Raw genomic sequence first — 27,002 nt, 5'->3', positions numbered from 1 at the left:
CTGCTCCCCCTAGACAGGCAGCATGATATAGAAAAGGGCCAGGCTTGAAGTCAGGGAGCCCTGGGTTCAGATCCTGCCTCTGACACTTACAAGGTCACTGTATTACCTTGGGTCAGTCACATCATTTTTCTAGGTTCTCTCTCCTCATCTCTTAAATAAAGGCATGTGAGTCAGATGGCCTCTGAGGTCCCTTCCACCTTGAAGTCTGTGGTCCTGCTCTGATGGCATCACCCGCTTGCTCAGACACATTTCATTCCACATTCCTTAAACCCCAGTTATGATCCAGGCATTGGCAGATACAAAAAAGTATCTGCCTGCAAGGAGCTTACATTTTTCAGAGAGAAGATTTTATGATAGAGAAAGGAACTCTGGGTGTGGTCTGACAAGCACCCTTGATTTGGAGAGAGAAGATTTCAGAGTTCAGAAGAAAAGGACAAGAAGTATCCTGTGGGCTAAACTTGTATAGGAAAAGTCAAACTAGGAGGGAAGAGAAACTATTAATAATTCTGTTTGGAGGACACAGAGAAACAATTCCAATGATGGAAAACAGTTTTGTCTTTAGAGACCAATGTGGATGCACAGGGGACTCTCTGACTAACTTGGATTTTATATGTTTGTGTGTATGACACATATATACAGGGTGAAGTTTTAAGCCATTAAAGCTTAAAGTGTGTGTGTGTGTGTGTGTGTGTGTGTGTGTGTGTGTGTGTGTCTAAGGAAGACCTGGTAGGAGAAAATGACTACCAAAATTGATAGCAACTAGGAGTAGTAGAACTCAGAAACATGTGCGACTGGAAAGGACCTGAGCTTTGTGTGGAGCTTTGTTTTTAAGCTACAAGGGAGAAAGGGCAGCTAGGTGGTGCAGTGGATAGAGCACCAGTGCAGGAGTCAGGAGGACCTGAGTTCAAAATCTCACCTCAGACGCTTGACACTCACTAGCTGTATGACCTTGGGCAAGTCACTCAACCCTAACTGCCTTATCCTGGATCATCTCCAGTCATCCTGATGAATATCTAGTCGCTGGATTCAGATGACTCTGGAGGAGAAGTGAGGCTGGTGACCTGCACAGCCCTCCCTCACTCAAAAACAAAGTCAAGTGCAAGTCATGTCATCATTTCTCTGATGGCATGGTCTTCTTTGGCAATGAAGGACGAACACACAAGGGAGAAAAGAGGAGAACTGAGAAGGGTCAGGGCCCCTGCCTTGATAAACATAACCTCCTCCAGGACATAGATAGTCTCATTTTTTTGTCATTCTCCCTAGAACAGTGCAAGGCATACAGCAAGTACTTAATAATTCTGATGATTTGATTGATTGGATGGGGATAACTGACTGCAGAGAAAAAACAAACGTACTTAATCCTTACTTGGCTTGTTTTTGTTGCCAAAGAGAATAAGTTATTGACTGGAAACCCAGGACAAAAAAGGTTAATAGAGAGTTGAGACCCAAGACCAGTAGGAAGGTGCTGGGCTGCCCTTATAAGTTCAAATTCCCTGGCCTGGGGGAGCTAAAGATGTTGGCAGACAAGATGATCGAGCCCCCATCAGCCATCTCTGAAAGACTGCAGGAAAGGAGGAAGATGCCAGAGGACTGTAAAAGGGCAAATGTTGACCCATTTTCTAAAAAAAGAAAGACAGTGGTGTCTGCATATCATAAGTCAATGAATTTGCCTTTGGTACTTAGTAGAATTCAAGACTGCGTGAAAATGAGGAATTGTGAGTAAAACCATATCTGAATGATGTATCCTCTATGATCAATCAGCAAGTATGTGTGGATCAATCAATCAATGAATATTTACTAAACGCCTACCACGTGCCAGGCACTGGGTTAGTCATTGAGGATGATACAAGTACAAAATTGACATGGTCCTTGTTCTCCAGGGGCTAATGTTCTTGAGGCTGGGGTAGGGTGGGGTCACAACATACCAAACAGTGATCAGGCAGACTTGACTTGAAAACCTCAGAAACTTAAAAGGGGACACCTCAGGGTGACAAGTAGGGAAAAGAACACTTAATGTGATCTTAACCTGGCCCCTCCACAATGTCATTATTTCACTCTACCACCACCCACCTTAGGCCATGAGCACTTTCGATCATATCCCCAGGCTTTGCCTGGATATCTCCAGTAAAGAGGAATCTGCATCCTCCACTTTCATGGAGGAGAATGTGTCAGGCAAGATCAGATTTGAGGTGGAGGGGCAGTACAGAACCTGGCACATGGCCCTGCCTCCCTCTTAGCCCTTCCCTTCCCTTCCCCAATGGGCTCAGATTACTACAGATTCCATATCCTGTGATTTCCCCAGGAGACACATTGGAAGCCATTTCATTCATCTTCTGGTTGCTTGATAGGATGGACAGAAAATTAGCCCCTCGTGACAGCTGACTACTCTGCTTATGGGGAAGGTTGGCATATTAGGTAGATGTTTGTGGGAGTGGGGAACAAAATGGGGGGGAGAAAGAATAAATGGGAAAAGGAGGAAAAGAGAGAGAGAGTAGTGTAGAACAGAGGAGGCAGAGGGAGGTTCCCCACAGAGACCTCAGGGAAAGTGTCTCAGAGTGTCCCTAATGGAAAAGATGAACCTCTCTCTTGGAAAGCCCCCGGTTTGACCTGAAAACACAAGCCCTGGCCTGAGGAGCCAGTGGTCTGATGCTTCCTTGAATCTGAGGCTCAAATGGCCTTGACCTTCAGCCCACAGTAAGCTGCCCAGCTCAGGTTACAAGGAAAAATGTGATGTGGGGTTTCCCCAGCTGGATTTGGGACAAGAGAAAAGGTAACTACAGTGGCTGCTCCCCTCCTTCCCGTCCTCGCTTCCAGCAGAATTCTGAGCGGGAGGATGGAATATTTTTGTTTGTCTCCCCAACCAGTTGCCATCCCCCAGGCCTGAAGCTAAAGGTTTTTGGTGGAGAGGAGAGAGAGAGGGTAGGGGTGGGGAGAGTGGTAGGAAAGGCTCTCTGCTGCCTGCTGGGAATGATTAACAAACCGAGAAGATCCTCGAGCCTGAATGTGGCTGTCTCTCTTGCCCGCTCTCTTCATCTCTCTGTCTCTGTTTCTCCCTCTCTGTTCTCTGTCTCCATTTCTCTGTTTTTGTGTCTGTCTGGTGGATGTGTGTGTGTGTTTTTAGTAATAAAATAGAGGCACCTAAATGAAGAAGCAGAGACAGACTGCAAAACCCACCAGAGGCAAACTTCAGGGAGCAGAGCTCCTAGAAAATCAGGGAAGATGACTAATGTGGGGAGTGCTTGGTAAAAGATGTAGTAATTCCCCCAAGAGGAGCCCCCAATCTGATGGGGACATCCATCCCTACATGAAGGAAGGAAGGAAGGAAGGAAGGAAGGAAGGAAGGAAGGAAGGAAGGAAGGAAGGAAGGAAGGAAGGAAGGAAGGAAACAACCATTTATTCAATGCCAACTGGGTAACTGAAACATAAAATGTAATGGCAGTTTTAAAACCACTGGTCAGTTCCCTAAGACTGCAGGTTGCATAGTCAGTCTTCAGGATCAACCTCACATGGAGGTTGTGAGGATCAAATGAGCACCTACAGCTAATATAGATGTATTATACTCACATTCACAATATATACATGTATACCTACACACATACACACACACACAGTTATACACGTGAAAAACAGCATGGTGTAGCAGATAAAGGGCTGGCCCTGGAGCCAGAAAAGAATGAGGTTCATCCTGGACAAATCCTTTGACCTCTGCCCTAGGTAACTATCCAGGATGATCCATGTGGCAGGGCTGCCCAGCATGGAGGAGAGAATTTCCTCACCTGGAAGTTCCTTATACATCAGAGCCACAGGTCCCAGTCCCTAGGTATGAATATTATGGGTGCTATCAAAATTCCAGCTATTATTTTTATTCTTATTAATTTCAACAGTGCAAAAGGTCAAAGGAAGAGCCGTGAGGCAGGGGGGATAGCTCAGAAGACCCCTCAAACTCCTTTTCCACATCTGACCAATCTCCTCAGACTTGTCACTCTGGCCCAGTCCCATTTGCTCTTCCCCTGGAAAGCCCGTAATCCCACATTTATGAAACACATGCCGAGAGGAGGCAGCAGGATGGGACAGCTCAGCTGGGTTGGAGTGAAAGGAGAGGGTGTCCAGATGGTATCTAGAAGGGCCTCAGCAAGGCAGGGGAAGGAAGCCTGACCTGGAGGAGGGACTAAGGTTGCCCCTGGACCTCTGGTCTGGGTTGATGGCTAAAGGATCCCAAAGGAGCATTAGAGTTTACTCACAGAGGGCAAGGGGACCTTGTTTACTCCATCATTATCCTACATGAAAGGGGGAGGGGGGAGTTAGATCAATCCTTTGGTGAATTATTTTTTTAAAAAATAAAAATGAAAGCAGGGCCTTGAATGCAGTAGGTGCTTAATAAATGTAAATTAAATTGCCCTGAAATAAAACCCCCAGTCTGTTGGATTTGGGAGCAGAGGACCTGGGCTTATATCCTACCTTGATTTTTTTACTCTGTATGGGACCTTGGGCAGCTCACTCCCAGTTCCCAGCCCCAGTTTGTTCATCTGTAAAATGAAAGTGTTGATTTAGTGACTTTTGAGATCTTTTCCAGCTATAAATCTAAAAATTCAGGAAGGAAGCCCACAGTGATCCACCTCTCCCTGACAAGAATCTCTCAGCTGTGTCTCTTGATTCTCAACCTTCCCTATACTGAGGGGGGGGGGGAAGAGGGGGGAGACAGAGAGACAGAGACAGAGAGAGGCACAGAGAGAGAGACAGAGAGAGAGACAGAGACAGAGAGAATCTGAGATTCTGCTGTTTTGGAACAAATGTTTCTTGCTTTTGGTTTTCTTAGCATTTATTTGTGGAGGACTTCTACATAATAAGGTGGGGAAAGTCCTAAGCTAGAAACAAAGAAAGGACTTGAGTTCCAAGGCCAGCTTTTTGTGTCCCTGGGCAAGGGGGAGAAGGGAAAGCAGAGGGGAGAGGGGGGAGGGAATAGGAGACAAGAAGAAAGAAAAATGAGAGATAGGAGAGAAGAAATAAGATGAGAGAATGAAGAAAGAAGTCACCAAAAGAAGACACCAATTTTCAATGCTTTCCATCGCACTTTTCAGTGTCCCTCTCTAGCACCCTCACCCTTTTCCTTCTTTCCTTCCTTCCTTCTTTCCTTCCTCCCTCCCACTTTTTCCTCACAGTATAGTCATTCTCAAGGTTTCCTCACTTAGGTCTACTCCCCTCAGGAAATACTCTGTGCTCTGAAAAAATAATAATAACAGTAGTAAACATCCACATAGGACTTTAAGACTCACAAAGCACTTTACATATATTCCCTCATTTGCTCTCCTCAACAACTCTCTGAATTAGGTAGGTGATATCATTATTCTCATTTTAAAGATAAGGAAACTGGGACAAGTGACTCAGTCAGGTTCAGGTGAATGAATTCATTCAGGTAGGATGAGGTAGAATTCTAATTCAGGCCTCCCTGACTCCAAGTATGATATTCTATCACTCCACTCCTCCCGCTTCCCTCTGTCCTGACTTTCACCCTTCACCTCCTACCCAACAGCAAATTCTGCTTATCCAGGGTCCAGTACCAGCGAGGCCTAGTCAGCAGCTTGCCTTCAGAAAGGATGCAAAGTATTCCCCACAATCAACAATTTTGTGCTCCCCTATGTGGATGTCTACATTTAAGCAGCGGCAATGCCTTAACTCCAAAGAATGGTGTTCTGATGATAATTGGAATTCCAGGCTCTAAGATACACTGAAATTTTAAGAGAAGGGTGGAATGAGGGACTAGGTTGAGCCTCAGTTTCCATTTCTGTAAAATGAGGGAGTGGCACCAGATGGCCTTGATTTGTCTAAGTTTCATGGGGATGGAATCCATGGTCTTCAGCTCTGAGACACTCCTCCAAATCTCTCCCATTCTTCTCAAGGCCCATCATCCCCCCTTCTCTTGCTTTCCCACTTTAGAGACCAGCCAGGCCATCTGGCAACAATTCCCCTAGCTCCCCTGCTCAGCATTTCTGTTTAGCTACACCAGCTCTGGAGTCCTTCCTTCATCCCTCAGAGAAAGAAGCATTCTCCCTCTTTGGCAAGCCAACCTCCCTCAGTTTGTGTCCTTGATCCCATCAGTCACAGTTCCCCTTCCCCACCTCCTCTGGGTGTCTATCACTCTTCTCTCTCTCACCTGCATCTTCAATCTGTCCCTTTCCACTGGTTCCTTCCCTTCTACCTACAGACAGCTCAGACTTTAAATCTATCCTAAAAAAGGCTTCTTTATACCCTTCAGTCTGTCCTTTAATAGCACCTTGATTTAGTGGATAGAGCCCTAGACTTGGGATCAGGAAGATCCAAATTCAAATCCCTCCTCAGACTAACTGTGTGACCTTGAGCCATCACCTTGCCTGCCTCAGTTTCCTCATCTGTAGAATAAGGGTACGAATAGCACCTACTTCCCTAAATTTAGGTGTTCCCTAAGGTTCAGTTATAGAATTGTTGTACCTAGCACAATCTTTGGTAGGTAATTCATAAATATTTGTTGATTGAACATAGACTTAAAGGGACCTTAGAAGCAATCTAAGCCAGTGTCTCCATTTTACAGATGAAGAAACTGAGGTTTTGAGAAATGAAGGGATTGGTCCAGGGTCACACAGTCAATAAATGACAGGAAAATCTGAACCCAGCTCTTCCTGTTTCCAAGTCCAATGCTCCTATCCACTATGTTGCCTCAAGAGCAGGAGCCCTTGGCCTGGGGAATGTAAACTTTAAAAAAATTGATAACCTCATTTCAATATAATTTACTTCCTTTGTACTCATGTATTATATTTTATGTATTTAAAAAATTATTTTGAGGAGGAGTCCATGGGTTTCACCAGATTATTAAAGGGTCCAGAACACAGAAAATGTTGGGAATTCTTGCTCCAGAGCCATATATTGCAACCACATTAGTCTATTCATTACTCTTCCAGCAAAGGATAATAGGGGAACTCCACTGAATTTAGGATAAAAAATAGACTTTAGTTCAAATTTGGGCTCTGATATTCCTAATCCATAAATGGGGAAGAGGATGAACTAGAAGATCCCTAGAATCCTGTCCAGCTCTAAATCCTGTGATTTCCCATTAGTCCTGCCTTTGTCCCATGGCTCATAGCCTTCCCTGCCTAGTTCTGCCTCCTCAACACTTGCCTAGACCTAACCATCCTTCAAAATCCAACTCCAGGGCTGCCTCTTCCCAGAAGCCTTTCATGATGCCTTTGGGCTTAGTTCTTATTCCTTCCTCAAATTACCTTATGTTAACTTGTCTCAAAAGCATTTTGGTGTGGGACTTCCTCCTCATTGGTTGAACTCAATGCCCTAGGTCTGCATGAGCAGCCAGAAGAGTTGTGGGAGAGAAGAGAGATCTGGCCTCTTCAGGCTCTTCTGGCTTCCAACTTCAAGAAAGAAGATTTGCAATGCCAACCTCTCTTCAGGTCAAAGGGAGAGAAAGAAAGACTTTACCAAGAAGCCAACACAAAGGGAGTTGGCTGTCTCCGTCATGTCTCTATCTACAGATTGCTACACTAGAGACTTTGAGATGTCCCTCCCTCCCTCTCCCTCTCTCTCCCTCCTTCCCTCTCTCTCTCTCTCTCTCTCTCTCTTTCTCAATTTACCTTGCTCCCAAAAGGAGAACTTCCATCTGTATTCTCCTACATATACTTTCTCTGACTTCTATTTACACTTGGATAAATGGGTTTCTTTGCTATGTGTGTTCATTGTAGAACTGGTATTTGGTGGGAAGGGAGTCAAGCCTTGAATTTATGTTCAAGCTTGGGATTCTCCTTTTCCCATTAAGAAATAGAGATCAGGAATTCAGCTTTAATCTTCGTTCCTTCCTCTAGACTAGCAATATTTAAGGAAGCAGATAGACATAATTCTCCCACCTCCTTTCTCTGAGGAAAGCAGAGTGGTCTCTGGCTCCAACGTTTTGTTTTCCCTCCTGGCACAAATGAGTTTCCTTTGGAAAAGGGTGGAAGGGGTTGGGGGGATGCTATCCTGGCCTCTCTGTGAACTAGTTACAACACCCCACATGACCCAATTGTAACTTCAGTAGAATAAAAGCTCTTGAAAGAAAGGGCCTATTTTTTTGCTGAGCTGTATAACCCATCAGCACCCAATGCCCAGCCCTCCCCAGAACAAGAACTTCAATACATGTTTTTGGAATGGAACAGAATTAGAAATCAGACTCCAAAGCAGCCCTAGGGCTATCACTGCTGCCTTCCCCCAGTAAGTCAGGAAACACTGCTGTCTTCCAAAAGCCATTTATTAAGCATCTCCTTTTATTCAGTGCTGTCAAGAGAGGCAGAGAGACCCTGCCTGGAGTGCTGCTGTCTGGGACTTAAAACCAAGCATCTGGTTCAGACACAGGGACTCCAGTGTGGGTCACAGAATTGTGGTCAGCTTGAAGAACTGGAACAAGCCTCTAGAAGAGAGTGTGCCAAGGATCACACCTGTTCCACAAGACCCCCTTGAACCCCGGTGTGGTCAAAACCAAGGGGATGAAGATGGAGTGAGACCCCCTTCTCCCCATTTGTTTTCTGGATCAACTGCCATTTGCTTACTCCAAAATTTTCCTTCTCCTTATCAGGAAATCAAGTCAACAAACCTTTATGAAGCTCCTATGTGCCAAGCACTGTGCTCTCTGAGTTCACATTCATGCACACAGATCCATACACCATATGCCCTATCGTAGAAGAACGTACTATAGCCAAGTAATCCTAAGGGGATGGGTAGCCAGGGGTTCCAAGCAGCTCTCCAGCTAAGAAAGAGATATCAGGTCCCCAGTCCAAACTGAGGAGAGTAGAGGAAGGGAGGGTTTTTGGGGAGGTGAAAGGAAAGAGTAGAGAAAGCAAAATGAGGAAGGGGAAACAGGAACAGGAAGACAGAGAAAGAGGTGGGATATAGAGGACAGGATGAAAGAAAAGAAAGAGGGAGTGAGAGGGGAGGAAACCCCCTTGAGATTAGGGATGGTTTAATTCTTTCCATCTCCAGATGGAAACACTGACTCAGAATACTGCCTAGCACATAGTAGGTACTTAATGATAAATGCTCCTTGATTTGTTGCTTTATATCCCCAAACCTAGCATGGTGACCAGTACACACACAGTAGGCACTTCATGAATGCTTGCTGACTGATTGGCCACTTGTCATGTATGCTATGAGGAGGGGGCGGATTTTTGTCCAGGTGTGGATTGAACCAGATAGTTTCTGAGGTCCTTTCCAACCCTGATATCCTGTGATTCTGAGAAGGCAAGAAATGGGCAGGGAGGGAAGTAATGGTGTGAGTGGAGGAGAAGAGAAATCAGGGATTCTATTCAACTCCATAGACAGGAAAGAAGGAATGGACGACAAAGGAGGAAAAGCTAAAGAGAGGAGGTGAGGACAGAGGTGAGGATGCGGTAGAAGGGGTTTCTTTCTCACATTGGGTTTGGGCTGTATGGCCACTGGGGTCCCTTCCAACTTTGAGATCGTGGGATTGTAAGAGCAACAGACAGCAAAAAGGGAGAAGAGAGGAGGGACAGGGAACCACAGGAGGCAAAGCAGGAAGGAGAAAAGCAGGGATCAAAGCCTGGGTCTTGACAAGCTCTTAAGAAGACCACATCTTCCTCCCCACCCCCAGACGAGGGTACACTACACTCTCTTCCTCTGTAGTAAAAGAATGGCAGGCCCCACTCTATCACTATCCCCGTCCTGGCAGTTTGACTCATGCCCTAGGAAAACATCATGGTAGACACATACATATCCACAGAAGCACCTTCACACACACACACACACACACACACACACACACACACACATACACATACACACACACCTAGATAAGCCACCTTGGCCACTTTTGTTCTAAAAATCCAGGTGACCCAAAGAGGGAGTGTTAGAGATGTCAGGAGAGAGGGACCCTTCAGTACATGGGTGTCCTGAGGCAAGGGACCACCCTTCCATTGCTTCATGAGGCCTGAGGCAGTTCCCACTCCCTGGATGAGCTAGGGTTGGGTTTTGGCATCAGAGGAGCTGGACAGTGGTTAAAAGAGACTTGGGGACCCAGGAGTCCACACCTCCTGAGTGCATCTCCAGAGGCAGGTGGGTCAGCCATTAGCTGAACGGTTTCACCAGCTTCATGGCAGCATAATTCTGGAAGGAGAGAGAGAAGGACAAGAAACAGGGAGATGTGGTTAGTGAGCCTCAGAATTAACTGGAACCTTTATCACTTTGGACAAATCACTAAACTTCCATAGGTCTCATTTTCAGCAAGTGTAAAAATGAGAAGGCTGGACGAGAGGCCTCTGAGTCCCTTCCAGCCCCAGAGCCAGGATGCCCCAACAGGACCTATGGGAATGTTGAGTTCTAACGGGTTGTGGAAGCAAAGGCAAAATCAGATTTGAGTCTGAAATTGACTTTGGAGGTCATCCCCTGTCCAGAGACAAGGAAGGAGAAGAAATGACCTCTCCAGCTGTCTCCTGGACAGAGGGAATCTTCATTTCAGAACAATTTCTTGCCCCTACATTTGAACTCAGGTACTCCTTCCAAGCCTAACAATCCTAACTGTATTTTATACTACAAGAATTGTTACCCCCACCTAAGATTCCAAATTTGCCACCACCACCCCATCACTAACTTCATCTCCATACCCTGTATCTTCCCTGAAGAGGAGCAATCCTAATGTCCAGCTCGTCCCTTTTCCCCTCTGCCATGGTGATTGATGTCCTTCATTTTTGAAGGAGACCAAAATGCCATTGCCATGATAAAGTGAAGTTTCAGTGTGTCCGACTATTGCTGATTAGACCAATACGAGCTTGGAATGCTCTACCACAAGTTGGGCACAGATAGTCCGTGGGGTGAATACTACAAATTTGTGCATCCTATGCTGCTTTGCCCATAGAGCACAGCACCGTTTCTGATTGACCCTGTAATACTTGGTGCTTACAGCATATGTCTTAATCCTTATTTACTCTTTTTTTGTGTGCTCCTGCTTCTTAGATCTTTTTTTAAAAAAAATATGTCTCAAGTCCTCTGTATTAGGCCAAGACGTCCCCAGGACAGAGACTGTGTCTCCTCATCACAGCAAGAATTCTCTAAGGGCAGGGACCTCTTTTTTCCTCTCCTCCCATGGGTCTCCCCGCTACTGATCTGCCCACAATGGGAGACAATTCAGAGTAGAAGAACCTTGAAAGCTCAGCCATCCCTCCTCCCTGCCCTGGGAACTGGAAAGGAAAAGGCGGTCCATCCAGTTCCATCCCTGGAAACCTAGTGTGCTCTCAGTTTCAAAGGCTGAGGTGGGGGGGGGGGGGGTGAGGTCGAGAGGAGAGAAGCAGGGGACAGATGACTCCCTGGATGAGAGCCTCACTGTCCTGAGGCCAGCCCCAGAGAAAGCAATCATAAATGGTAATGCCCTTGATTAGCACATGCCTGCCAGCCTGGTGAGGCTCCCCTGCTTCATCCCTCCTGCCCCGCCTTTCCTACTTCCCCCCACCCAGCACTCAGGGGCCTCTAATTGGGACAGGATGTTCTCTGAGCTTGTCCCGGAGAAAGCCAGCTCTGGAATCAAACCCGTTCTCCAGCGCCTTGGCCAAGACTCCCACCCCCCCCTGCCACGGTCCCTCCTTGGCTGGTGGGGCTGGGAGGGGGGTGCGAATGATGAGTGGAATCCAACCAGACTGCCTGGAGCTGTCGATTTTCCCCAGCTCTGTTCCCTTCAGAGTGAAGTTTCCCAACTGGGTCAGGGCCCAGGCTGGCTGGAGCCAGTAGGGGAAGAGGCCTTCAGGGAGAGGGGTAAAATCCCCTGACCCTGAGACTTGAGTTCAGATCCTGACTCTGTCAACAACCTGCTGCGACACTGCTCTTAACCAAGACCCTTCCTCTCTCTGGGTCCTAGAGGATGCGCCAGTAAAATGAGGGGGTTGAACTCTGACCTCCAAAGCTGATTTCAGCTCTGAGATGTCCCTGTCCCTATGAGCTTAAGGGCTTTTCTTCCTTCCCAGAGCACATGGAACTGCCTAGTGTCTGAACTCCCACGGTACCCATAGGGCACCTAGGGGTAGGACACCCAGCCCGGCATCCTCTCCTGCCTGACCACACCTGACTCTGGGCCTGTCTCCCCTCCTGGCTCTAACTGTGCTCTTCCTTAGTGTGACTGGTGTCATTTCGACTCTCCCCAAGGCATCCAGGCAGACTAGGGGCTCCCTGATGGGCACCCTCAGGGCAGGGGCTCTGTCTTCCCCCTTACCTACAGGAAGCTCCCCAATCTAAGCAGGGATCCCTGGGGACAGGAGCTGTATTTCCTCTGTCAGACCCCATGTTCTCAAAAGGCAGGGGCTAGGTCTTTTCCTCAGCCTCTCTCCCTTGATACCCCCTACTTCCCACCCGGACATCCCCTGCCAGCTCAGGGCTCTTTCCTTTCCATTCACCTATCTCCAATCTGCTCAGGAGGAAGGAGGCTCTGATCTGCAGTGCTCCATGTCCCTACTTCCTCCCCCTCACCCAGGGGAGGCCCCTCCCTTGACTTCCCTCCCCCAACTTCTCCCAGCTCCTTACCGGGAAAGCATAGATGAAGATTCCAAGGAAGAGGAGCAAGATGAATAGGATGATGAAAAGGATGATGAGGCACCTGAACCTTCGCCAGATAATGTATCTCATTGTCTTATATGGGGATGTGAACCAGAGGAAGGATGTGTCTGGCCGCCTGTAACACAAGGAGGAGGCCAAGACCAAAGGGGTGAGTCAAACAGCTGGCCCTAAGGAAATAAAGGACCGGGGCCAGACTAGAGGGAGACCTGGGGAGGGAAGGAAGAGGTAGCACAAGGCAGGGCTGGATCCCAGAAACAGACAATGTCTCCATTTGGCAGATGAGGAAGCTGAGGCACTGCATAAATGAAACATAGCACCCAATACTGCTTTCATGTCTTGTTTCTTCCTAGCAGATGGTGAGTTTCTTGAGGGCAGGGGCTGCTTTTGCCAATTTTGGACCTGACCCATAAGAAGTGATTAATAAATGCTTGTTGGTTATCAGTAGAGACAGGGTGCTATGGTGGCAGGTAATAGATTTAGAATTAAAGGTCCTGGTTTCAAACCCTGTTTTTAATACTTACTACCTATTTGACCTAGGGCAAGTCACATGCCTTCTGTGGGACTCGGTTTCCTTATCTGTAAGGGGAGGGTCGGAGGAGATGACATCTAAGGGTCCTTCTAGTTCTGAATCGGTGATTCTCTGACATCTCCATGCCTGCTGTCCTGGGCCATCCTCCTCAGATCCCCCTAGGGGAAGCTGCCCAGAGATTATTAGAAAGTAGGACTAAGCAAGGCTTTGCCCAGGGTCACTGACAGATGGACCTGGTGGCCCACTGAGTGGGTCAGTTGTTCCAGCCTCTAGAGTCAACCTATCAGTCTCAACCAAAGGAACGAGAGGTACCAGGTACCAGCTTTAGGCACAATCACGAATCAAAGGGCAAAAGACCAAGGTTCTAGTCCCAATTCCTTTCCTGATCAATAACTATGTGACCTTGGCAAGTCCCTGAACCTCTGTGGGTCTCAGTCCTCCTCTGTAAAATGGATTTCTTTACCTAGTTTGGGTCCACTGCCCAGTTTCCTCTGGGCCTAATCTGGTTCCTCTTGGGGCCCTGGCCCTCTGCTGATTCCTTCCCTATACCAAAGCACCCCAGAAATCCACACAAAGGAGCTGAGGTTTAAATGAAAATAAAAGTCTTACTTTGGCTCCTCAAGCTTGGGGTTCATGTTGGGTTCATCACGGCCCAGGCCAGCAGGCCGTTCTTCATGTTCTGACTCAGCAACAATTTCTAAGGTCATTTCCAACTTGCCCTGTGGAAACGGAGAAAGACTGGTTAGGGTCAAGGAAGTAACTGTCTGATCATACAAGGAGAGAGTAGCGAGTGAGTGGAACAAAGGAAAATTGGTGAGGAACTAGCTGGGGAGCAACGTGGTCTCATGAAAAGAGCCCTGGGTTTGAGAATTAGAAAGACCTGGTTTGGGGGCCTCATTTCTGCCATTCACTACCTGTGAAACCTCAGGCGAGTCACTTGAGGAATCAAACCTTCTAGCCCTAATGGTCTAGGAGTCTTCATGACTTTTCCAAGATGGCTAAGCTGCCTGGTAAAGCTGAAAGGGCCTTTTAATCATCAAATATTGCAGTCAGAGACCTTAAAACACAGCAGAAAATGTCAGAGCTGGGAGAGCCAAAAACAAAATGTCAGAACTGGAGAAACTCTAGACCCAACTCTGGACTTCAAGGCCAGAGTCAGAAGGGTCAGAGACCTGGAAAGGATCTTTGAGACCATTTTATAGGATGACAAAACAAAAGCTGCAAGAGTCACCTCAGGTCACCCAGTCCAGTTCCCTCATTTTACAAATGAGAGGTCCAGCGAAGTGAAGGGATATCACCATATTTTAAGCAGCAAGACTTGAATCCTGGCCCCCTGACTCAATTGTAGCAATTTCCCCACCATCCTACACAGCACAAGCCCATTGCTGCCCAGTTAAAGAAACATATATTCAATGCCTACTATGTGCTAGGCATCATGTTGGGTGTTTCCAATGCAAAAACAAGCAAAAATCAACAGTCCTTGTTCTCAAGGAGTTTCCATTCCACTATTAATTGGAGAAAATAAAAAAGCAGATAGTAATCTGGTAAACTCCTTCAGATTGGGAATTCATTTTAGATAAACCCTGGGGCTCCAACAGCCCCTATTGCTTGGCACACAGTAGGTGCTTCATCAATGTTTACTGTGCTGAACTTGCCCAGTGCCTGTGGCCTTCCCTCCTTGAAACACCCCTCAGCCCCTGCAGCCCCCTTCTTTTATTGATAAACTTCTCCTGGGGGGGGCCTTCATTTTGAAGAGGGGCTCAGGCTAGGTACACCTCCTCCCCACCCCACTTCTCTTTTCGGTTCCTTTTTATGTGTTGGGAGAAGAGAATTAGAATGTGGGTTCCTTGAAGACAAGACTATCTTTCTTTTTTCTTGTATTTGTATCTTGTGCAGTTAGCACATAGTAAGCACTAAATAAAAGCTTGTTGACAGGCTGCCTGACTGAAATGGGTGCTGGAGTTCTCCATGTTTGGACAGATGGAGAGATGGTGGACATAAAGGCAGCACTGTCAAGTGTTATTGGCATTTCTACCCAATGTCACCACCACCAATGTAGCAAAAGGCAGAGAAGACACACCGCAAGTGTTCTTTTCTCTCCCAGCTCAGCCATGCAGGGCCACCAGCCTTTGACTGACTTCTGTTCAAAAAGAGAGACAAAGTGTTCTGGGTGGAAGACATCATCCAGCTGGTCCAGAGAGCACTTCTCAGCGGTCTTGGCTGGCTTCGGCATCCGGTGGAGGTCCAGTTGAAGTGAACCTGAAGTGGACACAGGGTTCATTAGTCCAGGGCTTCTTTAGGAGGCAGGGATACAGTGGGACATTGGTTATGTGAAGGAAGGAAGGAAGGAAGGAAGAAAGGAAGGAAGGAAGGAAGGAAGGAAGGAAGGAAGGAAGGAAGGAAGGAAGGAAGGAAAAAGTTGCTTCTCCACTTACCATCTGACCTGGTCATCCATCCACCTACATCTCCTATCCACATTCAGTAACTATTTCTCTATTATGCTTTTCTATCCATCTAATTATCCATGATGAGTTCACAAACCAAGAGCTAGAAAGGTGCCCAGAGATCATCTTGCCCTTCATTTTACATACAAGGGACCTGAGGCACAAGAAGCTTAAGTAATTTGCCTAAAATTACATAGCTAGAATGCAATAAGAGCTAGGATTTGAACCCATCAGAGTCAATGCTTTTTCCACTGGGCCATGCTGCCTCATTCACCTGTCTAACTATCATTCAATCAGTCAGCCAGCTACTTAGCCCTTCCATCTACCCATATCTACTTACAGTGTACTTATCTACCCAACTGTTGATCTACTCAATAATCATTTGTTAAGCACCTACTATGTTCCAGGCACTGGGCTAAGCATTGGGGATACAAAAAGAGGCAAAAGATGGTCCCTTCCCTCAAGGATCTTATGTGTGTATATGTGTTTGTCCTTCCTTGCCAAAGAAGACCATGCCATCAGAGAAATATTGACATGACTTGCACTTGACTTTGTTTTGAGTGAGGGAGGGCCATGCAGTTCACCAGTCTCACTTCTCTTCCAGAGCCATCTGAATCCAGTGACCAGATATTCATCAGGATGACTGGAGATGACCCAGGATGAGGCAATTGGGGTTGAGTGACTTTCCCAAGGTCACACAGCTAGTGAGTGTCAAGTGTCTGAGGTGAGATTTGAACTCAGGTCCTCCTGACTCCTGCACTGATGCTCTATCCACTGCACCACCTAGCTGCCCCCAAAGATCTTATAGTCTAGTGGCGGAGACCACAAACAGATAAATATGTACAAACAAGGATAAATAGGAAAGAGTAGAAGAAGAAACGTAGTAGAATGAAGAAAGTGATTGGGAAAGACCCATCCCTGCCTCTATTTCTGTACTTAATTAGGAGGAATGATGAAAATTGTGGAAGAAAGTACCTCTTCCCTCCTAGAATGCATGATGGAAAAGAAGAAGAAATCTGACCACATCTAGCCTGAGACACACCCTCGATTTGAAAAAGCCAGATTGCATAACAGACACAGACAGGATCTCATGGAGGATAGGAGTTCCTAGCTCTAGTATATATTTGTCATGAAGCCCTTTGGCAGTCTGGTGAAGCCTATGGACCCTTCCTCAATTAAAGTTTTTAAGTGTATGAGATAAAACACAGAGAATTACAAAGGAAACCAATTATATTGAAATAGTCACACACATATATATATTTACATACATATATACATGCAAACTAGGTTTGATGGGTAATAATAATTATTGTTGTTTTTCAATAGTTCAGTCGTTTTTCAGTCACGTCTGACTCCTGTGATCCCATTTACCCAAGGTCACACAGCTAGCAAGTGTCTGAAGCTGGATTTCAACTCAGGTCTTTCTGACTTCAGGTCTAACGTTCTACTCAACGCTTCCCTCAGCTGCTGGAGGATTGAAAATGCACAAAAGTACAAAGAGAAGCAAAATGTCAGATGATCAACCTGTGTAACTGGCATGGGATGCCTAGCAGCCCTGCCCCTCCAGCTCCTAAAAGTCCTACCCAGGCCCTGAGAGTAAACATACATACCATCTATGAAGAAGGAGGAGGAAAGAAAAAAAGAAAGAAAGGAAGAAAGAAAGGAAGGAAGGAAGGAAGGAAGGAAGGAAGGAAGGAAGGAAGGAAGGAAGGAAGGAAGGAAGAAAAAGAAGAAAGAAAGAAAGAAAGAAAGAAAGAAAGAAAGAAAGAAAGAAAGAAAGAAAGAAAGAAAGAAAGAAAGAAAGAAAGAAAGAAAGAAAGAAAGAAAGAAAGAAAGAAGGAAGGAAGGAAAGAAAGAAAGAAAGAAGGAAAGGAAGGAAGGAAGAAAAAGAAAAAAAGAAAGAAGAGGAGGAGGAGGAGGAAGATGAAGAGGAGGAGGAGGAGGAGGGAGAGGAGGAGAAAGGAGCTTAGCTTTTTAAAGTTTTCAAAGTGCTTTACTCTCCACTTAAGCCTTACAATACACCTGGGACGCGTAAGCACTACAGGCATTCATGTTTCCATCTTATAGATAAGGAAACCAAGACTTGGAAAGGGTTAAGTGACTTGGCCAGCCAGCTACATCTGATGCTTACCTCATTAATAGAATTCAAATTCAGGCCTTCTGCACCATACTATGTCTCTCCCTTTGGCTATCTATCATTCACAGTTCAAATGCAGAAACTGGCCAATTTTATATGGGTCCTCCTAAAACCAAAGTGACAGATGAGAACTGTCCAAGTGCTAACAAGGCCATCTGAGCTAAGCCAAGCCAAGTCAAGTCAAGTCAGTGAACATTTATTAAACACCTAGCATGGACCAAGCACTGGGCTGTCTCAAAGGATGACTAGATATTTATGAAATGCTTTAAAAACCTTAAAGTAGGATGTCAAAGTTAGCTGTTATTATTATCACCACATCCAGGCAAAACCGTTAAGGGAGGAGGATTTTGTTTTGTTTTTGTAGGATTGGAAGTCAGGTGGAGGAATAATGCCTGAAGGTGTGGAAAGGGGACATATGGAGGAGAGAGAGGAGATTAATCCTCTGCCCCACAGTCTGGGAAGGACATTGATGCAGAGTATCTAGAAGGTCCACCAGTTTGGTGGAGGTTCTCTAGTCCAGGCCATGTGAGAATGGGCTTGAGAGGCGGGGAGGGCATGCTACACCCAGAGAAGGGAAGGCTCAGGGGGAACATGACTCCTGCCCTCAAGTATATGAAGGGCTATAGTGGAAAAGGATAAAACTTTCTCTGCTTGGATCCCTAGGCCAGGACCTAGAGCAATTATGAGGGAGGCAGAAAGGGGCAAAGAAGAAAAAATGTAGGCTTGATGTTGGAGAACAATTAGACTTCAGCCCAAGAGAATAGGCAGTGAGCTTCCCCTCCATGGGGGATTTCAAGTCATGGCTGGGTGTGATGAGGTGAGGATACTTTTTCATGTTGGGTTAGAAGAGATGGCAGCAGTGGAATTCTGGGCTAGAGAAAACATAGGGCTCCAGCCTAGTTTTCCAGACATACTTTCCCCCATTAGATTGTAAGTTCCTTGCAGGAAGTCTTTGTTTTTATTTGGATTTCCAGTGCCTGCACATAGTAGGCACTTCATAAATGGCTATTGAAATGAATTGAATTACTTGATAGGACTCTGTCACTCCCCTCCTTAGGAGCCTTCTGTGATTCCCTCTTGCTTCTAGGACATTTCTTGTGAAGAATCCCACTTACCCAAATAATCATCGAAGGAGAACTTGTCGTTGTCCCAGATCTGGAATATTACATTGGCAGGGATCTTGCTTTCTGTCTTGTCCAGACTCCAGAAGCGCTCCTGTAACCCAGACCAGGGAGGGCAGAAAGCAGAAAGTCAGACATGGCTCAGGGATTCCCCTGGGTTGAGAGCTGTGTGAAGGAGAGACATCTCCAGGACCATCAGGAGAAAGAAGGGAAGCAGTTTGACAGAGAAGAGAAGGAAGATGGTTCCAGTGTGGAGGGAGCTGCCTGCACACAGGCTCTGACAGCGTGGAGGAGCAGGGTCCTGGGAAGGAGGTGACCAGGGGCTGCCAAGTGACAAGTGAAGTTCATTCTCCCAACAAGATATAAAGTAAGGCAGACAAGCAGGTGATGGAGACTGTGGGGAAAGCTGACCAGACAGCATATGAGGTTGAACCATTCCCCTACTCTCTAGAAGAAGACAGATGGAAACTCAATGCCAAGCCACCTTCCTTTTCCCATCAGAGAAGGCCCAAGTCTCCATCCCAAAGGGGGCCAAAACTGGGAAGACAAACAATTTTGGAAGAGAAATCTCCATTCTGCAGGGCTGTCAGATCACTCCTCTTGGCTCCAGTTTCCCCCTCCCTGTAAAATGTGGGGGTTGGGCCAGGTGATCTCAGAAGTGCTTCTGGTGCCAACATTCTATGACCCCATAAACTGCAGCCCACCTTGGGATTAGGACCCCCTCCTTTGAACCTCACAAAACCCTGGCAGTTCTCTGTCATTATAATTCCCAATTTGCTGCCTACCTTGTCTCCCCAAACAGGATGTAAACTCTTTGAGTTTTGCTTCTACCTTTGTATCCTCCATATCTAACACAGTCCCTAATCCTAGGCACACAGCAGGAGCTAAATAAATGCTTGTTGATTGGTAATGTTATTCAGTCATGTTTGACTTTTCATGACCCCATTTGGGGTTTTCTTGGCAGAGATACTGGAGAGGTTTGCCATTTCCTTCTCCAGCTCATTTTACAGATGAGAAAACAGAGGTAAACAGGGTTAAGTGACTTGCTCAGGGTCACACAGCTGGTAAGTGTCTGAGGCTAAATTTGAATTCACCACTGCCTTAAATGCCCCATTGGACCCCTCTGCCTCATTAGCTCAATGGTTACGGTATGGTGTTGTTAATGAGGCCCAAGGTCTGTCTGGGTCAGCTAGTTCTCTTTCCTCTATATTCCTCAGTCACAGGGTAACCTCTAACCCTGGCCCCCAGCAGATGCATTAACAACTTACTTTCTAAAGTACCTTAATCCACCAATTAGCCAGCATATATTAAGTGCCTACTACATGCCGGGCACTGTGTTAGGGGATGGAGGTTTTCGAAATCCTTTTCATACTTTATGTGATTTTATCCTCCCAAAAGACACAGAAGGCTAGTAGACTTCAATGGGGCAGTGATCTCATTGATGTGGTCACCCACTGCAAGGGAGCAGATCACAACACATCCTTTCCTTCTCATCCTGCATGAGGCTTGTCCATGGACCCCTTCAAATCTTGGACAGGAAGATTTTTCATGCTGAGGGTCTTGGCATAATATTAGCATTATTAACCTTGTTGTATGGATGTGGAAATTGAGGCTCAGCTATTTGTCCAGGGAGTATCCAACTACCATGTATCAGAAGCAGGATTTGAACCAGGGGTTTCTTTCCCTATGTCAGCCTCTCAACCCTGGGCTCTGAAGGATATTTTACTCCAGCAATAGACTGACCCCCAATCCCAAGACACCGGCTGATCTGTGACCTTGGCTACAGACTTATTCCGGACAATGAACAAATCCCTAACCCCAGCCACAGAGTGGGCCTCCCTCTGGCCTCAGACAGCTCCCTCAGTCTCCCATCTGGTCATACCCTTGTCTCTCTCCTCTGCCCCCTGTGCCCAGCTTTCTCCCCTGCCTGGGCCTCAGGCTGGTTGGGGGCTCCCTCCCACAGGTGGTTCCCCTCTCTGGCGTGGGTTTTATGGCCAGCTCAGGCCAGTCTGCACTCTAAGCCCCCAGGGCTAGTTTTATGGGGCCAGTAATGAACCAGGAGCTCAAACAGTTCCTGATGGGAGCAGCTGGGATGGGGGGACCCCGCCGAGGGGAATGTGCCCCCGCTTGCCCTGAGCCTGGCGCTTCGCTCATTACCTCTCCCATCCAGAGGCCTTTTACTAGCTGTTTATTGGATGTGTGGTGCTGGCAGACATGCGGCCTGGGCAGAGGCAGAGTCTGGACCCAGTGGGTGTGCTGGGCCCCAGGCTGGGAGGGTTAGTGGGGGCTGCTGGCCAAGGAGGAGGGGCTAGATTTTCAAAGCAAGATCCTAATGCTTTGCCACTGCTTCTCATCTTCTCTAACTGGCCTCCATGGGACTTGAGTTCATCAGGTGCCTTGTTCTGCCCTCATCAGACCACATCTGGAGAATGGTGTTCAGTCTGGGCACCTCATTTTAGGAAGGACGTGGATTCACTAGAAATTCTCCAAAGGAGGGCAGCCAGGATGAGGAGGAGCCTCACGTCTATGCCAAATAAGATTAGTTAGAGCAATGAAGAGAAAACTCAATCTTCAAGTGGGTATCAGTATCCCTCAAATTTCTGTCCTGGGCCCCTCTTCTCTCTATTATTTCACTTGGTGATTTCATCAGCCCCTATGGATTCAATTATCACTTCTATTCTGATGATTCTCAGATCTATTTGCCCAGCCCTGACCTCTGTCCTAACCTCTAATCTAATATTTTCAACTGCCTGTTGAATATTTCCAACAGTATGTCCAAAACAACTCATTATCTTTCCCCTTAAACCCTCCCCACCCCTCCACCTCCTCTATTACTGTAGAGGGCAATATCATCCTCCCAATCACATAGGTTTTTAACCTAGGAATCATCCCAGACTCCTCACTATCTGTCAACCCCCACATCCAATACAGTGCCAAGGTCTGTCAATTTCACCTCTTCATCATCTCTTGTAGATTTCACCCCTGCAACATCTCTTGTAAATTTCATCCCCCCACCCATAGAATCTCTAATGAATTTAACCTCTTCAATCTCTCATCAATTTCACAAACACAGTTCTGCAAATCTCTCAGTTTTGCCTCTGGGGCTTTGCTTGTAGATTTCACCTCCATAGCATCTACCATATATTTCACCTTCTACAATATCTCTTATCAATTTCATCCACCCCCCCTTGGAATATCTCTCTAATACTCCCTTCCTCTCCTTTGATAATAACCTCACCCTGGTCCCTGCCCTCACCACCTTATGCCTGCATTATTGCAATAGCTCCTGTCTGCCTCAAGTCTCTCCCCACTCCCATCCATTCTCCATTCCACTATCAAATTGATCTTGTAAGAACAGGTCTGATATTCTGTGTGTATGAGGGTGTATGTGTGTGCATGAGTGCATGTGTATGTGTTTCCCTCTCTCTGTCTCACACACACACACACACACACACACACACACACACATCCCACTCTTCCAGTGCCTCCCTATTGCCTCCAGGATCAAACATAAAATTCTCTGTCTGGATTTTAAAGCCCTTCATAACCTGCCCCCTCCTACCTCTCAAGTCTCCATACATGTACTCTTCCTTTTAACATAGATTCTATGATCCAGGGACACTGGCCTCCTGGCTGTTTCTCAGACAAAACACTCCATCTCAACTCCAGGCATTTTTACTGGCTGTTCCCCATGCCTAAAACTCTCTCTCCTCTTCCTCCTCCTCCACTTCCTATCTGTATTGGCTTCCTTCAAGTCTCACCTAAAATCTCACCTTCTTTCCCAGTCCTCTTTAATCTTAGTCCCTTCCCTCTGCTGATTGTCTCAGTATGCCCCAAACCAAACTTCACATCTTTTCTCCAAACCATTACCATTCTTCTAGCCATTCAGGCTTAAAACCTTGGCTCCCTCTCATCACCCACATCTAATATATTTCCATAGCCTATTGATTTTTTAAAAATATGTTTGAGAAAATAAATACTTGTCAATTGAATTTTTTAAAAAAAATATATAAAGTTTGATAGCTAGGCCTTCTCTTATGACACTTTCATTTTTGGAAATAGCTCCCTATTGCTCCCCATTCAAAATGAACCATCTCTTATAGCATAAAAATAAGCATCCTTCTGCTATGTTCTCAATCTATTGTGTATTTCATTGTGGATGTTATTCTCTGGGGTCAGCTTTTTTTTTTCTCAACTTCAATTTCTAGAAATCTCCCCCTCTCTCTAAATTTCTTATATTCCCCATTTTTTTTTTGGTCAGGGTCTGCAGAACCCCCAATTAGGGGACTCCTTCCACTATAGATAAGTTCCTCCTCAGCAACTTAATGTGCTAGAGAACTACCTTGAGCAGTTCTGAGATTAAGTGACTTGCCCAGGTCATACATCCAGGATGTGTCAGGGACAGGTCCTCCTGATCCGAGGGCCACCTCTCTACGTATTAACCATGCTGTCTCTCATTTCTTAGAGCACCAGGACAGTCATCTATAACAGTTCGCTCATCAATTGGCCAACCAATGGGCAAAATTTATTTCACTAGTCATTGCAAAGAGCACCACTCTGATACAGTGCCCCTTATGTAGCTAAGGTAGCTGAGTGTCATACAGTTTGTGGTAATAGTTTTCACAGGATCTTGAACCCAGTTGGTGACAGAGCCAAGATCAAGACTTCTTATGCCTGAGCTCTTTTTCCTACACCTTCCTTTACTCTCGGCCATTTTCAAAAGTTCCTAGGACTTTTGGTGGCTGGGTCTCTGAGGACTGGAGTCACTCAGGAGCAGTTAACAGCTGTGGGCAGGGCTGCCGCCTTGGTTCTCACCCAGGCCCCCAGCCTGACTCTCCTAGAGCAAGCTGTCAGCCGGCTGTGTCCTCTGGCCTTCCTTCCCACTGAGAAACTCTCTGTGGTCAGAGCCAGGACTTGGTTTTAGAGAAACACAGTCCCAGCCAGGCTGCAGTAGCCAGTGGCCTGAGGGGCAGAAAAGAAGCAAAAAGGGAAGGTCCCTCTCTCCTTCTAGAGTCCAGTCAGTTTGAACAGGCAGAAGGGGAAAAATAAACAGGCAAGCACACTAATACACTGTTGGTGGAACTGTGAACTGGTCCAACCACTCTGGAAAACAATTTGAGATTATGCAAGGAAAATGACTAAACTGTTCATACACTTTGACCCAGCATTGCACTACTGAGACTGTTTCCCAGGGAGGTAAAGACAGAAAGAAGGGCTCCATTAGAAGACTCATATCAGCAAGAAAGGAAGGAAGGAAGGAAGGAAGGAAGGAAGGAAGGAAGGAAGGAAGGAAGGAAGGAAGGAAGGAAGGAAGGAAGGAAGGAAGGAAGGAAGGAAGGAGAAAGGAGGGAGGGAGGGAGGGAGGCAGGGAGGGAGGAAGAACTTATCCCTTTGGAAATGGAAGAGCATATTATGGTATATGAATGTAACCAAATATTTTTAAGCCATAAAAAAATCATGTAAATGAAAAATCAGAGAAATATGAGATTTTTCTGAATTATTATATAGGAAAGGAAGAAGAGCCAGGAAAACAACATACACAGCAACAACAACGATAGAAACTAAACAACTCTAAGAGATCAATCTTGTTCCCAAGGGAGGAGAGAATGAAATGCTCTGCTCTCCTCTGGTTACAGAGGTAGGGAACCACAGGAGTGGAATGGTGCATGCATTGTCAAAGAAAAAACAAAATAGGACTAAATGAAGTATTTATCCTTGGAAGCAAGTATTGGGTGTCCCCAGGAGCTCTACCTCTGTTGTCTTACACAAAAGGATGGTTCCTAGAATTTGGAAAGCCCTATTTTCCAAGGTGCTTTGCATACAATGTCACTAACGCTAGGAAAACTTTCCTGGCTAAAATGACCTCACTGTACAAAGAATCTCATCCCATGTTTATAAGTAAAAACTTCACATTATCTGTGTCCAAAGTGGTCTAGTTCTTGTTCCAGGGTAATCCCATATCTCCTTGATGACCATGTCTCCACCAAACAGTACACCTGCCCTGCCTCCAGGCAGTGTGCTTACTGAACCTTGACCAAGGGGTATCTTAGAGCTAACTCTTACCTTACTCAGAACCTCTGGGAATTGGTCAACATATGTGTAAGAGGTAAGAAGGGATCCCACAGAGGTCAGCCACAGCAGCTTGGTGCCCTGTCCCTTGTCACACTGAAACCCACCTTGGAAATTGACAAAGGCAGCCAAGAGATAATAATCTCAGCCAAACCCTGACTACCCATTCTATTATCTCTTCCTCTTTCCCTATCCCTCACCTACCAGGTTTTTTTTTTAATTGCTAGATTTTAAATTGTAAGGGGAGGATACCTTGTTTTTCTAAATCTTTCTCCCCACCCCAAGTGCCTAGTACCACACCTTGCACATGATAGGTCCTCAATACATGTTTATTGCACATCTAGCATAAACATCTAGAAGAAATGCATATCTAACAAACTGAGAATTCTACTTCTACCTTGGTTGAAGGCAGCTTCCATCCTGTGTCTGAAGTGACACTGCTGCCCATCCTTAATAGTTATGAATGGGAATGCCAACAAATCCCCCAATGCGCTGCCTCTGAAGCAGTCCATGTGGTCTCCTGACTTTGGCTCAGTCAATGGCAGTCATACCCTCCCATTTATAAAGAAGGCCTCAGACATTGACTGATAAACTAACACACAGTCATTCCTCATAGTCAAACCATAGACAGACTCCACTTTAATGAGCCTCCATGTCCCATAGTCGGGTTCCTTCCATGCCCTTTGTTAAGGCAAACCTTGGAGTCTGGCTCTTTTCCTGTCACATTCAATTTTATCCATAAAATGCACAGAGTAGGACAATCAACCCAATCAAACACGTGTGCATTAAGTGAAGCAGGCATCGTGCTAGACGGTAGGGACACAGACACAAAATGACAGATGGTTCCTACAGTTCAAGAGCTTACAATATGTGCACAGATAAATTTATGCACAACTACTTTAGGGAGATCAACAAAGAGGATTGGACTTGAAGAAACCTAAGGACTCTAAGAATTGGAGGTGAGAGGAGACTGCAAGACAACCTGTGCAAAGGCATGGAGGCTTGAGTGGATACAGTCCTCACTTGGCAGTCAGGGGACATGGGTTCAGATCCTGCTTCTAATGTCTATAATACCTGTGTGACCTTGGGCCTCAGTTTCCTTCTATGAGAAATGAAGAGGTTGGTCAAGATTAATCAGTCCATAAGCATCTATTAAGTACCTACTGTATGCCACGCACTGTGCTACATACTAGGGATACAAAAGAGAAGAATCCTTCCCTTCAAGGGGCTTCCACTCTAGTGGGGGAATATGTATAGACATGCATATCTCTGTGTGTGCAATATATAGGTATGTGTAATATGTGTATGTGTGTGCATATATATATACATATATGTGTATATATATGTATATATATACATATACATATATATATATATATATATATATATATATACATGAACCAGAACATACACAACGAATATGGAGTAGGGGGAAGGTACCATTAGGGGATTGGCACTTGGAGCTGAGGGCCTCAGTGGATCACTTCCAGCCCTAGATCTATGATCTTCTGATAAATGCAGATGTTCTGGATAAGGATAAGGACTAGACGCATGATTCTGTTGAAAGAGAACTCTCAGAAGAGGAAACTCAATCCAACAATACAGGTTGGCACCTTCTCTGCAGTCTGGAGCCTAGAGGCCTGTAAAGGTCAATGATTAGCCCAGAATCATACCGCCAGGAGGTGTCAAGGGTGGGGCTTGACCTCTGAAGTCATCTCCCTATCTAGATGTTGTAGAGATGTACTCAAAGAGGCTTCTCAAATGTTGAGTTATGAGGGCTGAGGGGCAAAACTCTTCGGAAAACCATAAGCTATCCCTGAATTCTGCCTCCCAAGTCAGCCATGCCTACATGAATAAATCTTTTTATCTCTGTTCATCCATACCCTGCTTTGTTTAGAAGTCTCAAAAATGTTCAGAAAGAATAAAGGTTCAGCCCCTTTAAGAAATAAAAAAAGCAGCAGCATCCCCTAGGAATCTGGAACCACTTGGGAGCAGACAGTTCTAGCCTGTGCATCAATTTTAGTGGGCCATTCGAGGCTCCTCAGAAAGGAAGAGGGAAGAGAAAGAAAGGCAGGTTTCAGTCTACATCTGGAAGAGGCCAAGAGCTGGATGGAGGTGCTGGATTTCATGGGCCAAAA

At 46.0% G+C, this 27,002-nt stretch overlaps 1 protein-coding gene across 21 annotated transcripts in view; it reads right to left on the bottom strand.

Annotated features, from left to right (window-relative positions):
• Nucleotides 1–8,245: 8,245 nt before the first annotated feature.
• DYSF (dysferlin) overlaps nt 8,246–27,002 on the bottom strand; it is a 253,717-nt gene continuing 234,960 nt past the window's right edge. For all 21 annotated transcript variants that reach the window (XM_072651404.1, XM_072598690.1, XM_072655480.1 and 18 more), the window contains 5 exons: nt 18,790–18,889; nt 15,174–15,352; nt 13,703–13,812; nt 12,532–12,679; nt 8,246–10,131 (listed from right to left, as the gene is read on the bottom strand). In XM_072651404.1, the coding sequence (XP_072507505.1) occupies nt 10,093–10,131; nt 12,532–12,679; nt 13,703–13,812; nt 15,174–15,352; nt 18,790–18,889 (576 nt within the window). In that variant the 3' untranslated portion in view covers nt 8,246–10,092. The remainder of the gene's footprint in view (nt 10,132–12,531; nt 12,680–13,702; nt 13,813–15,173; nt 15,353–18,789; nt 18,890–27,002) is intronic.

The sequence above is a fragment of the Notamacropus eugenii genome, chromosome 1 (genome assembly GCF_028372415.1).
Source record: "Notamacropus eugenii isolate mMacEug1 chromosome 1, mMacEug1.pri_v2, whole genome shotgun sequence".
Classification (NCBI taxonomy): domain Eukaryota; kingdom Metazoa; phylum Chordata; class Mammalia; order Diprotodontia; family Macropodidae; genus Notamacropus; species Notamacropus eugenii.
This window is presented reverse-complemented; position numbering and strand designations above follow the sequence as displayed.